Here is a 16,262-nt window from a genome sequence, read left to right on the forward strand (position 1 = left end):
TTGGTGCAACTGTACATAGCGCACAGGAAGACAATCTAAATCACATTGCTATCACGGAAAGACCAATTATCTATTACAATCGGCAAATTGAGCTAATAAAAGGCAATGAAGATAAGGTAGAAACAATTCGTTATTTTCACAAGCTAATCATCAAGATCACGTATAAGGAAATGACTAACACCTTAGCGAAGGATATAATAAAGGAATATCTATGCACCAAAAAGAGCGCATTATATTTCCATAACGAAATAGATTTTCCTCCATTCCAAAAAGCCTATTTAGAAATCATTAATTCTAACAATATAACCAAAGCTATTAAATCAAGCACGAAACTCCTAGATATTCAGAATTACGCTGAATTTAAAGAAACCATATTAAAGAATCATAAAGGCTTACTCCATCCAGGGATAGAGAAAACCGTCAATTGGTTTAGGGGAAAATACTATTACCCGGATTATCAAAAACTAATCCAAAACATCATAAACGAATGTCCTATTTGTAATATTGCCAAAACAGAGCATAGAAATACGAAGTTGGCATTGGAATCTACACCGGAAATACTGAACATCAGAGAGAAATACGTCATAGATTTCTATATGGTTGCTAACCAACAGTTCCTATCATGTATTGACGTATACTCGAAGTTTGCCAATCTTGTAGAAGTAAAAAGTCGTGACTGGTTAGAAGCAAAAAGAGCCATCATGAAAGTTTTTAACGAGATGGGCAAACCAATTGAAATCAAAGCCGATAAAGATTCAGCTTTTATGTGCACAGCATTGCAAGCATGGCTGAATGCGGAAAACGTCAAAATAGAGATCACTTCCAGCAAAAATGGAATATCTGACGTAGAAAGATTTCATAAAACAGTAAATGAAAAATTAAGAATAATATCTAGCGAGGATAACCCAGAAGATAGATTCACGAAGTTTGAATTAATTCTTTATACTTATAATCATAAAACCAAACATAATACCACAAATAGGACACCAGCTGATATATTCATTTATGCAGGCTCACCTGATTATGACACCCAACTAAATAAAGTGAATAAAATCACTCAATTAAATAAAAACCGCATAGAGTATGAAGTAGATACCCGCTATAAACTATCACCTCTAGTTAAGTCTAAGGTAACAAATCCTTTCAAAAGGACGGGCGAAATTAGACAGGTAGACGAAAAACATTATGAAGAAAAGAATAGGGGTAGGAAAATAACTCATTATAAATCAAAATTCAAGAAAAAGAAGAAATCTAATAGAAGCAAATATAATAATTCCAGAGAAACCGAGGAAGTTAATGGAATCGGCGAACTTCAACACAATTAAAATCCTCATCTTCCTCATAATTACCACCGAAATGGCACAGGGCCAAAACATAGAAATAAATCCTATAAAATCCCAAAACGGATATATGATATTCAAAACTGGATCGATTAACATACCTATCAATTACGAATACCATTATCTAACTGTTAATGTAACTAAAACCGAAGAACTATACCAAAATTTATTAATGCAAGCCACTAAATTCCAGGACATAATCCAAATAAAATATCTAGTAGACAAATTGCAAAGAGAAATGAACGGTCTAAAAATAACCAAAAGAAATAAAAGAGGCCTAATCAATATAGTAGGAACAGCCTACAAATATCTCTTTGGAACACTAGATCAGGAAGATAAAGTCGATTTGGAACAAAAAATAGAAAATTTAGCCAGCCATAGCATTCAAATGAATGAACTAAATTTGGTAATAGATGCAGTTAATAGCGGAATAAACGTTATAAACAAACTAAATGAAGAAAAAGACAGGAATCAACAAATAGAAATTTTGATATTCAATCTACAACATTTCACAGAATATATCGAAGATATAGAACTAGGTATGCAATTAACTAGGCTCGGTATATTTAATCCAAATTTATTAAAACAAGACTACCTGGAACAAATAAATTCTGAGAAAATACTAAATATAAAAACCTTCACATGGCTAAAATCCGATACCAACGAAATTCTAATAATTTCCAACATTCCCAAAGACATTACAAAAGTACCAATCTATAAAATCGTTCCGTATCCAGACGAATTAAATAACATGTTAACAGATATGACATACGACAAGTACTACATAAAAAATGAAGAAGTATTTGTTAAAGAAACTAGATTGAAAACCAATGACAATTGTATAAAAGGAATTTTAAATCAAATTCCCACTAAATGTCCATATTCCAAAACTTTTCAAAACTTTCAAATAAACTTTATTGAACCCAATATACTAATCACATGGAATCTTCCAAAAACAACGATAAACCAGAATTGTGTAAACCAAGAAATCATAGCGGAAGGAAATACCATTATAAAAATCTACAACTGTTCAATCCAATTAAATGAATTTACAATATCAAACACAATGTTAGATTTTGCCCAGAATGTTTATGTCAACAACAACATAAATAAAATAAAACCACTGTCGTATGTCCAAACTAATGAAATAATTATGCAATACACCAAATATAGTAACCTATTACAAATAAGTCTACTAATTTCATTTGTCATAATTATATTAGTACTACTAAGTTATGTAGCTGTTAAATTTAAGAAAACTTCTAAAAGAGTCACGGTTAAATGTATTAACCCTATAATAGAAGCAGAAGAGGAACCAACCTCAGCCACCGCACTTGACACCCCGTCACTATACCCGAGGGTAATCGCCTAGGGACAGGCTAATAACAAACGTTGGGGGAGTGACATATCCATAATTCCCCACATCCCATACACATTATGTTTATGTACAATTCATCCACCCCATCCACACAAGTAACAGGACCCCACTCAAGAATCAATAACTGTTTCTTCCCATACTCCAAGCTAGGGCCCCCCATAATATAAACAATGGACCACATTGTTTCATCAACATTAGAATCACGCCACTCTCGAGAAATCGATTCTTTAGAATCACGCCACTCATGAGGACCAATCAAAGCTAGACATAAAACCAAGGAGTATCACATTCCTAGCTCCGTCATGTAATGCTACACCGATCGCCAGCAGTGGATGCCTTTCATCAAAGCCGACGCATCCCCAAATATCGATCCAGGCACGTACGCCACCGACACGAAGATGCAGCCGAGGAAAGCAACGCCCGAAGCCAGAGTCGGGAGATCCAAGAGAAGGGCTCATGGAAACTAGCCAGCAGCAGAGAGATCAGTTCCGTTTGAGACAAGCAGACCCAAAGTCAAGTCGGGGAATTCATTTAAATCTTGTGACAAAGATTTTTAAGTTGTAAAATAAAAGTCTTTTTTAAAAAACTTAAAATCGAGTTGCGGATATTTAACTATATATGTATTTACATACGTGTGTGCGTTTTTCCCAATTTGCATTTGATTTTTATAGAAATTAACCAAACTATTTTGAATAGTATTAGAAGAGAAGAGAAGAGGGGGGGAATAGAGAAGGAAAATTCGAATATTAAAGTCGGAAAGTAAGAGAGCAATGGTGGAAAAGAGCGAGACGGAAAATAAAAAGCTCTGAAATAACTGGAGAGGGCAATGAGGTGATGTGGCAATGCTGCTGTTGCCGAGCTGTTGCGGCGACTGCGGCGGCTGTTAACTCGCTGTTGATACGCTGCTAGCGCGATGATGCGGCAGTTTTGTAAAACAAAATGTCTGAAAATTGAAGAAACTTTCACGTTATTGCTTGGAATTTCACTTACCGCCGATGGGTTGTTGGTGTAGACGGAGCGCTGGCGCACCCCGTTGGGCGGCTTGGTGGGCGAGCGCAAGATGTTGTTGATTTTGTCGTTCATCTGAGCACGCGACAAGAAGTCCTCGGCATTGAAGATCCCCACACGGGCGCCCTTCGGGCTGCTTACTTGCGAGACCGGCACCTGCTGGGAAGTCTCGCAGTCCGATGACTGGCACTGCGCCTCCTTGGTGCTGACCTTGGGCTCAACGGACCTCGGCTCGGTGACCATTTTGATTTGGCAACTTTTTTCTTCTCGCTCTTTCTTTTCGTCAAGTGAGTTCACAAAACCGGCGTTTGTGTGTGCGTGCGTGTGTTCGTGTGTGCGGCAAATGCGAAATTTTTCACTTTAAATATGTGTGAACTTACTTGAGAACACGCGCGTGCTAAATACAGTTTTGTTCGACACTTCTCACTACGACTCTGAGAGGAATTTTAATTTTTATATTTAATTTTCCACTTTACAGTGGAGCAGCAGAGCTGTCTCCCGATTATAATCGGAGCGATATTCAGGGCTGCATTTTAATGTTGTAAGGATGTAGATCAGATACTAATTACTGTACATTTTCGTATTATTAATGGTACTCCGTGGCTTGAGTCTGGATTATGGAGAGCACTTCGTGCTGGTTTTCGTACAACTTACCCCTGGGAACGTTTTCCTAATTATACCCGATACTCAAAATGAGTATTGGGGTATATTAGATTTGTGCTAAAAGTGGATGTGTGTAACGTCCAGAAGGAATCGTTTCCGACCCCATAAAGTATATATATTCTTGATCAGCATCAATAGCCGAGTCGATTGAGCCATGTCTGTCTGTCCGTCTGTCCGTCCGTCCGTCCGTCCGTCCGTCCGTCTGTCCGTCCCCTTCAGCGCCTAGTGCTCAAAGACTATAAGAGCTAGAGCAACGATGTTTAGTATCCAGACTTCTGTGATATGTCACTGCCACAAAAATATTTCAAAACTTCGCTCCGCCCACTTCCGCCCCCACAAAGGACGAAAGTCTGTGGCATCCACAATTTTAAAGATACGAGAAAACAAAAAACGCAGAATCGTAGAAGATGACTATATGTTCTAGAGTGTGAAATCTCAACCAGATCGTATAATTATTATAGCCAGAATCAAGAAAACAATTTCATTCTTTCTCGCTCTGTCTCTCTCTAACACACAGGTTTCATAGTCGGCTTTGCCAATTGCAAAATATGAGTTCAAGGATCTCAGAACCTATATGAGCCAGAGCAACCAAATTTGGTATCCACACTCCTGTGATATCGGACCTTGACCGTTTTGTGTCCAAATTTCGCCACACCCCCTTCCGCCCCCGCAAAGGACGAAAATCTGGGGCATCCACAAGTCTCAGAGACTATTGAGGCTAGAGTAACCAAATTTGGTATCCGCACTTCTGATAGATCTCACTACAAAACGTATATCTCAGAATTTCGCCCCACCCCCTTCCGCCCCACAAAGGACGAAAATCTGTTGCATGCACAATATTGCAGATTCGAGAAAACTAAAAACGCAGAATCATAGATAACAACCATATCTATCTGATTGCTGAATCTGGATCAGATCAGATCATTTATATAGCCAAAGGAAACAAATCAATCTGCAGTGGCTGCGCAGCGCGTAACGTCACGCTCAGACTGATTTTCTGTCTCTCTCGCACGCACTCTTTGTCGTGTCGTTTAATATTAGCGGCGTCCGCCGGAGGAGAGCCATACTGACTTAGTATCGGGTATAACTGTAGAGTTGCGGTGTCCGTAGCAACTCACAACGTTCCCCCTCGTTTTCTAGCTCTAACATTGCCATTCATTTCCCATTAAATGTGCCTTGCCCCAGGACGGCTCCCAGGACCCCCAGGGCGGCGGAAGATGTGCATTTATCCATTACCGTTGACGTTGCTGTCGACTCTCCGCTCCGCTCGAATCACCCGGTTAAAATGTAATTATCCTGCCTGGACTCGGCACTCCATGGCGTTGCATTCCACGTCTGAAATTCAGCCATGTCTTAATAGCCGGAAATCGAGTTGACTTGCCCTATGCCCTGTCCAAATGCATGTGGAATGAACTCGTTCGGAGAGTTATGGCTGTGAATTCAAGTTAATTGAATATCTATAGACGTGCATGGTGCCGAAGCAGAGGGGTCTCGCATAATTGTCGGGTCATTAAACGATAATGCAGGAAAATTGATGCCCGGCCTTTTTCCATTCCATTCCCCATTTTTGGGGGAAATTGAATTTCATAAACTTTCCGATGAAAAACAGGGTTGCGGGGGAGCCTCCCCAGGGAAGTTCCCAGCAGCAATTAGTGCGCTCTGTCTCGGGAGTGCCCGGCTTCGGAAGTGGCAGGAGCCCCGAGAAGCGGCAGGAACGTGGCCGAAGTCACCGACGTGCCGTGCCTTGCCGTGCCGTGCGTCAGCTGGGGAAAATCGAAACCAAAAAGTTTGTTTATGCTTAGAATGCCAGCGGAATTGCTGGCAGGAGGTGGAGTGGGAGCTGGGAGCTGGGAGCTGGGAGGCTTGGGGGCTTGGATGCTGGCAGGATGCGGCTCTCTCTGATGCCATTGACATCAGCAACACGGCCACGGCTGTTGTCATTCAAGTGTTCTAATCAATTCTGATTTAATTTTACGCCCAATTAAGTGTGAAAAGCTTTTGATGTTGGGCACACGGGTGCGAGCGGCCAATGGATGCAGACAAGGACTCGCAGGGGCGCAGTCACACAAGCGTGAGCATTGAATATGCCACAGATACATTTTTGGTGTCGGTCCTTTGCTCGCACGAGTCCCAGTTAGGCTCACACACTTGAATAAAGCCATTCCAGACATCAATATTTTGATCCTTCCCTGGTTGGGCTATTTGTGGGCTGTGGCTTCCGCACCCGCTCTCACTGCTCCACGCTTTCACACACTTTCCGTATGCATCTCTCTTTCTTTCTCTTTGTGTATCTCTAACCATGGAACAACTTTCTTCTTATGACAGAGACAGACGTGGCAGATAGTTCCGCCAAGACATTATCCAATAATCTTTATCAACAGCCACAGCCAGCGCTGTAGCATCCGCGCCTACCTCCACCTCCAGCTCCAGGTTAAGTTTGTTGGAAACTTTAGTCTGCATGACAGTCGATCCGATATCCCTGTGCATTTTGATTTGTTTGCAGGTAACGACAAGGCTCAAGACATTTTACTAATTAAATATCAATGTACTTTTCCTTCCATTTGCCTAATTTACCGCTGTCAACAGCAAGACAAACAATATTGTAGTCCAAAAGAGTGTACACACTGGCCGCTCAGGGCTGTCACGCTACGATAAAATAAAAACAGCTGTGTCGTAAATGTGAGATTAAAAATTCAACGAAATATTTGTATCCCCGCGAAGCTTGGTTTTTGGAGATCAAAAAGGTTTTCCATATCCCGATGTCTCCGAAGATAGGGCTTATCCGAAGTCCCTTCAAAATGGAAGAGCGTAATCCGCTTTTACATTAAATCGGATTTAAATATAAACTCTATAGCGGCAGATATTCAAATTTATTTTCTTGGAAATCCTCACAAAAATTTAAATGATTAAATTCCAAGTGCTCTTAAAGATGGGAAACCGAACCAAACTGTCGTCTAGGGCCTGAAATTGTCCAACTCCTGATGGCACTTCAGGTGACGTCGTAAACGCCAAGCTCCGCCTGAGGGGGGCCAGGAGGGCCCATGGAGTGGGGCCATAAAACAATTTTGTTGTAAATTTACGATACCCCCGGACATGTATGACAGAAGGTACATAAATACTCGAACACATAAAGGCACGGGGCAGGAGGCAGTCGACATTTTCTTTCCACCAAGAAATTAGCAAAGGATGGAGGGTAGGAAACGAAACGTGCTCCATTGCTGCACCATTCTTTTGGAGGAATAAATTAATTTATTGAATGAACAGATTGCATTTTAAATTTATTATACTTCCGTAGTATTGATTTTGGGGCACATGAATTTCTCTTTACATGATAGAAAATTTAGGTGTTGGAGATTGACGTAAGGCTAATCCCGGTTTTTCACACTGGGCTTAACTTTGTATTATAATTGGACATCCCATCGTATTTATGTATATATTAAGCCTATGTTTTGTGTTTGTATGGGGGTTTCTTTCATTGTCCTCCTCACAGGACAAGTGTCTTTTAATCAAATTACAATTGGTGTTAATTTAATAAACTCTCACTTTCTACCTTTCACAGGATCTGTTCTATCTTTCATGTGTGTCCTGTGGCTGTTTTAAATGTGGCTGGCGCTGTGCCTCTTGCAAATAATTCACTTTCTTTTGCCTCTTGTAAAGAGTGTGCGGTGTGTGTGATTATGGGTTACGTGTTCGAGTGTCTGTATGCTACGGGTGTGGATGAACATTATTGGATTGCATTGAAAGAACTGGTAGCTTAGAAATAATGTATCGGCACTGGCGTTACGTTGCCTAAACGTAACGCCCAAGAGAACTAGTCCTCTGATCTACTATAATTGTTGAATACACGTTGCTTAATCAGACGCACCAACTGTGCATAATTTTGTAAATTTTTTTTTGGGAGATATTTCTTTAAACTTTTTTTTCTTGAGTTTTGCCATTTTTAAAGTCTATCAAACAAAATTTAGAACTGAACTGCGTAAAAGAAACAATTTAGAAGAACTGAAAAAGCCGAAATGAAAACGAGTAGAAAAACGATGTTTCTTTTTTTGGACACCAAACGCTGGCACGGCCCTGTTCAATGCGATTCGGCTCTGATTGGTTCCGCTTCAGCTTGAGATCGGTCTGATTTGGCCAACTGATTTGGGGAAGCAGGAAAGCGCTCCAGATTTGCAATAACAACTAGTAATACACGCATATATACGGCATGATATATATGTAGGCAATGGTAAACGAAAGACAACTAGTATTCCCTGGGGGTTGGTGGTGTGGTTGTGTTGCGCCCATGCCGAGCAATCGGAACCCAGATAGGACTGGGCTGAGTTTCTTCGCTGAGGTGTGTGTGTGTGGTGTGGTGTGGTGCTGGTTTTTGTACGAACATATTTGCTTTCTAACTTATTTCCCAAATTGATTTTGATATTCCTTAATTCCGGGATCCTAACTGAATCCCTCAAGGTCCCTCAAGTGTGCTGCTGTAGGTGTCCATGTTTGTGTTTCAGGTGAAATGTGTTGACATGTGTGAGTGTGTGCGTGTGGGATGGGCTACCACTGCGCCGTTTCTATCTCCGGACTACGAACGCCGCTTAGTAGACAATGAGCAGGTTGTTCTCATTGAAGCCGGCGGAGTGTCCGGCGTTGCGTACAATGAAACAGGATCCATCGAAGTGCATGCCCTTCTCATTGCCACTACAAAGGACAGAACAGAACGGAAGTTAGCAGAGCAGGATGACGGGCGAGGGGGAGGGGGAGGTTGAGAGCATCGGTTTGACACTCACCGAACAAACAGATGCGAGGTCTTTCCCAGAGAGGCAGTGCAATGGATGCCAGGTGTGGTCAAAGTGGCCGATCCATTGCCGGGACTGGTGCGAATCAAGCACTTGTTGTCCACACGAGTTACCTTCACCAGGCCATCGGCTGCCTGGGTGATGCGAAATCCGTTTATGTCATAGATCTCAGTGCCATCCTCGGTACAGGTGTAAGCTGAATTGGCAATCACGTCATGGGCTTCAGCCATATAAGAGGGACCATGGCGCGAGTCACTGCGAGAAGTTCGGGAATTAAATCGAAATTAGCCAAATAAGAAGCGATGCAATTGGCCGGGGGACTCACTCATAGAACACTGCCAGGGTGTAGTCCTTGGTCAGATCGGTGAAAGTGTCGGTTGTGGTGCGCGTCCCGGCTGTGTCCACCAGGTAGATGAGAGCGCACGCCTCGCTGGTGAAGCTCACACCCTTGTACCACATCTTGTCATAGCGACTGTAATGGGAAGATAATTCAAAGGATTCAAAAGATGCCACGTTGGGGTAAGGGCCATTCCCACTCACACAAAGTTATTGCCCTTCATGCCGTCGTAGGTGACTATTTCGACTTTAGCGCCGCTCTGCAAGATGCGTCCATTGGGGTGGATCAAAGCCGAGTTGCTGCAGTTGCGTGATAGAGCAACTGCCACCATGCTGCGCTGTTTGAGCACGCGCACCGCCTTGTCCAGAGTCATGTCAATGCTGCCCCATGCAAAGAGCTGCTGGAGCTGCTGGAGCTGCTGCCGCGATCCATGTGGCCCACGGAGTCCGTGCCGGAGGACAGCGAGATGTTGCTCATGCGTTGGGACAGCTGCCCCCCAGTCATGCCGACACGCAAGCTTGCTTGCTAAGGGAGGGGGGGATGAGAAGCCGAGACGTAGTAGCGGAAGTTAGATCCGAAAGGAAATGAAGGGTTGAGGAAGTGAAAGTGCCAGAAAATAATTGAATACCGGCAGGAGAGAAAACGACAGATACGAGAGAAAGTGTCAGCAGCGCAGAAATCGAATGACTTTGCAACTGTTGCTAACATTATGTCGACATTCTGTTAACGCATCCATATACATACATACATATATGTATTTACATACGTGTGTACGTTTTTCCCAATTTGCATTTGATTTTTATAGAAATTAACCAAACTATTTTGAATAGTATTAGAAGAGAAGAGAAGAGGGGGGAATAGAGAAGGAAAATTCGAATATTAAAGTCGGAAAGTAAGAGAGCAATGGTGGAAAAGAGCGAGACGGAAAATAAGAAGGTCTGAAATAACAGGAGAGGCCTATGAGGTGATGTGGCAATTCTGCTGTTGCCGAGCTGTTAAGACTGCGGCGGCTGTTAACTCGCTGTTGATACCCTGCTAGCGCGATGATGCCATCCTGACTTAGTATCGGGTATAACTGTAGAGTTGCGGTGTCCGTAGCAACTCACAACGTTCCCCCTCGTTTTCTAGCTCCAACATTGCCATTCATTTCCCATTAAATGTGCCGTGCCCCAGGACGGCTCCCAGGACCCCCAGGGCGGCGGAAGATGTGCATTTATCCATTACCGTTGACGTTGCTGTCGACTCTCCGCTCCGCTCGAATCACCCGGTTAAAATGTAATTATCCTGCCTGGACTCGGCACTCCATGGCGTTGCATTCCACGTCTGAAATTCAGCCATGTCTTAATAGCCGGAAATCGAGTTGACTTGCCCTATGCCCTGGCCAAATGCATGTGGAATGAACTCGTTCGGAGAGTTATGGCTGTGAATTCAAGTTAATTGAAATCCTATAGACGTGCATGGTGCCGAAGCAGAGGGGTCTCGCATAATTGTCGGGTCATTAAACGATAATGCAGGAAAATTGATGCCCGGCCTTTTTCCATTCCATTCCCCATTTTTGGGGGAAATTGAATTTCATAAACTTTCCGATGAAAAACAGGGTTGCGGGGGAGCCTCCCCAGGGAAGTTCCCAGCAGCAATTAGTGCGCTCTGTCTCGGGAGTGCCCGGCTTCGGAAGTGGCAGGAGCCCCGAGAAGCGGCAGGAACGTGGCCGAAGTCACCGACGTGCCGTGCCTTGCCGTGCCGTGCGTCAGCTGGGGAAAATCGAAACCAAAAAGTTTGTTTATGCTTAGAATGCCAGCGGAATTGCTGGCAGGAGGTGGAGTGGGAGCTGGGAGCTGGGAGCTGGGAGGCTTGGGGGCTTGGATGCTGGCAGGATGCGGCTCTCTCTGATGCTTTGACATCAGCAACACGGCCACGGCTGTTGTCATTCAAGTGTTCTAATCAATTCTGATTTAATTTTACGCCCAATTAAGTGTGAAAAGCTTTTGATGTTGGGCACACGGGTGCGAGCGGCCAATGGATGCAGACAAGGACTCGCAGGGGCGCAGTCACACAAGCGTGAGCATTGAATATGCCACAGATACATATGTGGGGTCGGTCCTTTGCTCGCACGAGTCCCAGTTAGGCTCACACACTTGAATAAAGCCATTCCAGACATCAATATTTTGATCCTTCCCTGGTTGGGCTATTTTTACTTACCGCTGCTTCTGTATCCACGCTGTGGCTTCCGCACCCGCTCTCACTGCTCCACGCTTCCACACACTTTCCGTATGCATCTCTCTTTCTCTCTCTTTGTGTATCTCTAACCATGGAACAACTTTCTTCTTATGACAGAGACAGACGTGGCAGATAGTTCCGCCAAGACATTATCCAATAATCTTTATCAACAGCCACAGCCAGCGCTGTAGCATCCGCGCCGCGTGCCTACCTCCACCTCCAGCTCCAGATTAAGTTTGTTGGAAACTTTAGTCTGCATGACAGTCGATCCGATATCCCTGTGCATTTGGATTTGTTTGCAGGTAACGACAAGGCTCAAGACATTTTACTAATTAAATATCAATGTACTTTTCCTTCCATTTGCCTAATTTACCGCTGTCAACAGCAAGACAAACAATATTGTAGTCCAAAAGAGTGTACACACTGGCCGCCCAGGGCTGTCACGCTACGATAAAATAAAAACAGCTGTGTCGTAAATGTGCGGTAACGACAAGGCTCAAGACATTTTACTAATTAAATATCAATGTACTTTTCCTTCCATTTGCCTAATTTACCGCTGTCAACAGCAAGACAAACAATATTGTAGTCCAAAAGAGTGTACACACTGGCCGCCCAGGGCTGTCACGCTACGATAAAATAAAAACAGCTGTGTCGTTAATGTGCAATTAAAAATTCAACGAAATATTTGTATCCCCGCGAAGCTTGGTTTTTGGAGATCAAAAAGGTCTTCCATATCCCGATGTCTCCGAAGATAGGGCTTATCCGAAGTCCCTTCAAAATGGAAGAGCGTAATCCGCTTTTACATTAAATCGGATTTAAATATAAACTCTATAGCGGCAGATATTCAAATTTATTTTCTTGGAAATTCTCACAGAAATTTAAATGATTAAATTCCAAGTGCTCTTAAAGATGGGAAACCGAACCAAACTGTCGTCTAGGGCCTGAAATTGTCCAACTCCTGATGGCACTTCAGGTGACGGCGTAAACGCCAAGCTCCGCCTGAGGGGGGCCAGGAGGGCCCATGGAGTGGGGCCATAAAACAATTTTGTTGTAAATTTACGATACCCCCGGCCATGTATGACAGAAGGTACATAAATACTCGAACACATAAAGGCACGGGGCAGGAGGCAGTCGACATTTTCTTTCCACCAAGAAATTAGCAAAGGATGGAGGGTAGGAAACGAAACGAGCTCCATTGCTCCACCATTCTTTTGGAGGAATAAAATAATTTATTGAATGAACAGATTGCATTTTAAATTTATTATACTTCCATAGTATTGATTTTGGGGCACATGAATTTCTCTTTACATGATAGAAAATTGAGGTGTTGGAGATTGACGTAAGGCTAATCCCGGTTTTTCACACTGGGCTTAACTTTGTATTATAATTGGACATCCCATCGTATTTATGTATATATTAAGCCTATGTTTTGTGTTTGTATGGGGGTTTCTTTCATTGTCCTCCTCACAGGACAAGTGTCTTTTAATCAAATTACAATTGGGGTTAATTTAATAAACTCTCACTTTCTACCTTTCACAGGATCTGTTCTATCTTTCATGTGTGTCCTGTGGCTGTTTTAACTGTGGCTGGCGCTGTGCCACTTGCAAATAATTCACTTTCTTTTGCCTCTTGTAAAGAGTGTGCGGTGTGTGTGATTATGGGTTACGTGTTCGAGTGTCTGTGTGCTACGGGTGTGGATGAACATTATTGAATTGCATTGAAAGAACTGGTAGCTTAGAAATAATGTATCGGCACTGGCGTTACGTTGCCTAAACGTAACGCCCAAGAGAACTAGTCCTCTGATCTACTATAATTGTTGAATACACGTTGCTTAATCAGACGCACCAACTGTGCATAATTTTGTAAATTTTTTTTTGGGAGATATTTCTTTAAACTTTTTTTTCTTGTGTTTTGCCATTTTTAAAGTCTATCAAACAAAATTTAGAACTGAACTGCGTAAAAGAAACAATTTAGAAGAACTGAAAAAGCCGAAATGAAAACGAGTAGAAAAACGATGTTTCTTTTTTTGGACACCAAACGCTGGCACGGCCCTGTTCAATGCGATTCGGCTCTGATTGGTTCCGCTTCAGCTTGAGATCGGTCTGATTTGGCCAACTGATTTGGGGAAGCAGGAAAGCGCTCCAGATTTGCAATAACAACTAGTAATACACGCATATATACGGCATGATATATATGTAGGCAATGGTAAACGAAAGACAACTAGTATTCCCTGGGGGTTTGTGGTGTGGTTGTGTTGCGCCCATGCCGAGCAATCGGAACCCAGATAGGACTGGGCTGAGTTTCTTCGCTGAGGTGTGTGTGTGTGGTGTGGTGTGGTGCTGGTTTTTGTACGAACATATTTGCTTTCTAACTTATTTCCCAAATTGATTTTGATATTCCTTAATTCCGGGATCCTAACTGAATCCCTCAAGGTCCCTCAAGTGTGCTGCTGTAGGTGTCCATGTTTGTGTTTCAGGTGAAATGTGTTGACATGTGTGAGTGTGTGCGTGTGGGATGGGCTACCACTGCGCCGTTTCTATCTCCGGACTACGAACGCCGCTTAGTAGACAATGAGCAGGTTGTTCTCATTGAAGCCGGCGGAGTGTCCGGCGTTGCGTACAATGAAACAGGATCCATCGAAGTGCATGCGCTTCTCATTGCGACTACAAAGGACAGAACAGAACGGAAGTTAGCAGAGCAGGATGATGGGCGAGGGGGAGGGGGAGGTTGAGAGCATCGGTTTGACACTCACCGAACAAACAGATGCGAGGTCTTTCCCAGAGAGGCAGTGCAATGGATGCCAGGTGTGGTCAAAGTGGCCGATCCATTGCCGGGACTGGTGCGAATCAAGCACTTGTTGTCCACACGAGTGACCTTCACCAGGCCATCGGCTGCCTGGGTGATGCGAAATCCGTTTATGTCATAGATCTCAGTGCCATCCTCGGTACAGGTGTAAGCTGAATTGGCAATCACGTCATGGGCTTCAGCCATATAAGAGGGACCATGGCGCGAGTCACTGCGAGAAGTTCGGGAATTAAATCGAAATTAGCCAAATAAGAAGCGATGCAATTGGCCGGGGGGACTCACTCATAGAACACTGCCAGGGTGTAGTCCTTGGTCAGATCGGTGAAAGTGTCGGTTGTGGTGCGCGTCCCGGCTGTATCCACCAGGTAGATGAGAGCGCACGCCTCGCTGGTGAAGCTCACACCCTTGTACCACATCTTGTCATAGCGACTGTAATGGGAAGATAATTCAAAGGATTCAAAAGATGCCACGTTGGGGTAAGGGCCATTCCCACTCACACAAAGTTATTGCCCTTCATGCCGTCGTAGGTGACTATTTCGACTTTAGCGCCGCTCTGCAAGATGCGTCCATTGGGGTGGATCAAAGCCGAGTTGCTGCAGTTGCGTGATAGAGCAACTGCCACCATGCTGCGCTGATTGAGCACGCGCACCGCCTTGTCCAGAGTCATGTCAATGCTGCCCCATGCAAAGAACTGCTGGAGCTGCTGGAGCTGCTGGAGCTGCTGCCGCGATCCATGTGGCCCACGGAGTCCGTGCCGGAGGACAGCGAGATGTTGCTCATGCGTTGGGACAGCTGCCCCCCAGTCATGCCGACACGCAAGCTTGCTTGCTAAGGGAGGGGGGATGAGAAGCCGAGACGTAGTAGCGGAAGTTAGATCCGAAAGGAAATGAAGGGTTGAGGAAGTGAAAGTGCCAGAAAATAATTGAATACCGGCAGGAGAGAAAACGACAGATACGAGAGAAAGTGTCAGCAGCGCAGAAATCGAATGACTTTGCAACTGTTGCTAACATTATGTCGACATTCTGTTAACGCATCCATATACATACATACATACATATATGTATTTACATACGTGTGTGCGTTTTTCCCAATTTGCATTTGATTTTTATAGAAATTAACCAAACTATTTTGAATAGTATTAGAAGAGAAGAGAAGAGGGGGGGAATAGAGAAGGAAAATTCGAATATTAAAGTCGGAAAGTAAGAGAGCAATGGTGGAAAAGAGCGAGACGGAAAATAAGAAGGTCTGAAATAACAGGAGAGGCCTATGAGGTGATGTGGCAATTCTGCTGTTGCCGAGCTGTTAAGACTGCGGCGGCTGTTAACTCGCTGTTGATACCCTGCTAGCGCGATGATGCGGCAGTTTTGTAAAACAAAATGTCTGAAAATTGAAGAAACTTTCACGTTATTGCTTGGAATTTCACTTACCGGCGATGGGTTGTTGGTGTAGACGGAGCGCTGGCGCACCCCGTTGGGCGGCTTGGTGGGCGAGCGCAAGATGTTGTTAATTTTGTCGTTCATCTGAGCACGCGACAAGAAGTCCTCGGCATTGAAGATCCCCACACGGGCGCCTTCGGGCTGCTTACTTGCGAGACCGGCTCCTGCTGGGAAGTCTCGCAGTCCGATGACTGGCACTGCGCCTCCTTGGTGCTGACCTTGGGCTCAACGGACTTCGGCTCGGTGACCACTTTGATTTGGCAACTTTTTTCTTCTCGCTCTTTCTTTTCGTCAAGT

General features: G+C 43.9%; 2 protein-coding genes across 2 annotated transcripts; both read right to left on the minus strand.

The window, feature by feature from the left end:
• Positions 1 to 8,969: 8,969 nt before the first annotated feature.
• LOC117191466 lies at positions 8,970 to 9,730 on the minus strand. Its single transcript, XM_033396323.1, has 4 exons — positions 9,711 to 9,730; positions 9,496 to 9,642; positions 9,171 to 9,425; positions 8,970 to 9,072 (listed from the first exon to the last, which is right to left on the minus strand). The coding sequence occupies exons 1-4, from the start codon at positions 9,728 to 9,730 to the stop codon at positions 8,970 to 8,972; spliced, it is 525 nt and encodes a 174-aa protein (XP_033252214.1).
• Positions 9,731 to 14,182: 4,452 nt separating this feature from the next.
• Positions 14,183 to 15,057, minus strand: LOC117190790. Its single transcript, XM_033395848.1, has 4 exons — positions 15,027 to 15,057; positions 14,812 to 14,958; positions 14,477 to 14,740; positions 14,183 to 14,387 (listed from the first exon to the last, which is right to left on the minus strand). Exons 1-4 carry the CDS (start codon positions 15,044 to 15,046, stop codon positions 14,285 to 14,287), a joined length of 534 nt encoding a protein of 177 aa, XP_033251739.1. The 5' UTR covers positions 15,047 to 15,057; the 3' UTR covers positions 14,183 to 14,284.
• Positions 15,058 to 16,262: the final 1,205 nt, after the last annotated feature.

This window comes from Drosophila miranda, assembly GCF_003369915.1.
Source record: "Drosophila miranda strain MSH22 chromosome Y unlocalized genomic scaffold, D.miranda_PacBio2.1 Contig_Y1_pilon, whole genome shotgun sequence".
In the NCBI taxonomy this organism is placed as follows: domain Eukaryota; kingdom Metazoa; phylum Arthropoda; class Insecta; order Diptera; family Drosophilidae; genus Drosophila; species Drosophila miranda.

Coding starts and splice junctions, on each gene's coding strand:
- LOC117191466 (XM_033396323.1), bottom strand. CDS start 9,730: ATGAAGGGCAATAACTTTGT. Junction 9,426..9,495: donor ACCCTGGCAGTGTTCTATGA/GTGAGTCCCCCG, acceptor AACTTCTCGCAG/TGACTCGCGCCATGGTCCCT. Junction 9,073..9,170: donor CTGGGAAAGACCTCGCATCT/GTTTGTTCGGTG, acceptor TGTCCTTTGTAG/TGGCAATGAGAAGGGCATGC.
- LOC117190790 (XM_033395848.1), bottom strand. CDS start 15,046: ATGAAGGGCAATAACTTTGT. Junction 14,741..14,811: donor ACCCTGGCAGTGTTCTATGA/GTGAGTCCCCCC, acceptor AACTTCTCGCAG/TGACTCGCGCCATGGTCCCT. Junction 14,388..14,476: donor ACCTCGCATCTGTTTGTTCG/GTGAGTGTCAAA, acceptor TGTCCTTTGTAG/TCGCAATGAGAAGCGCATGC.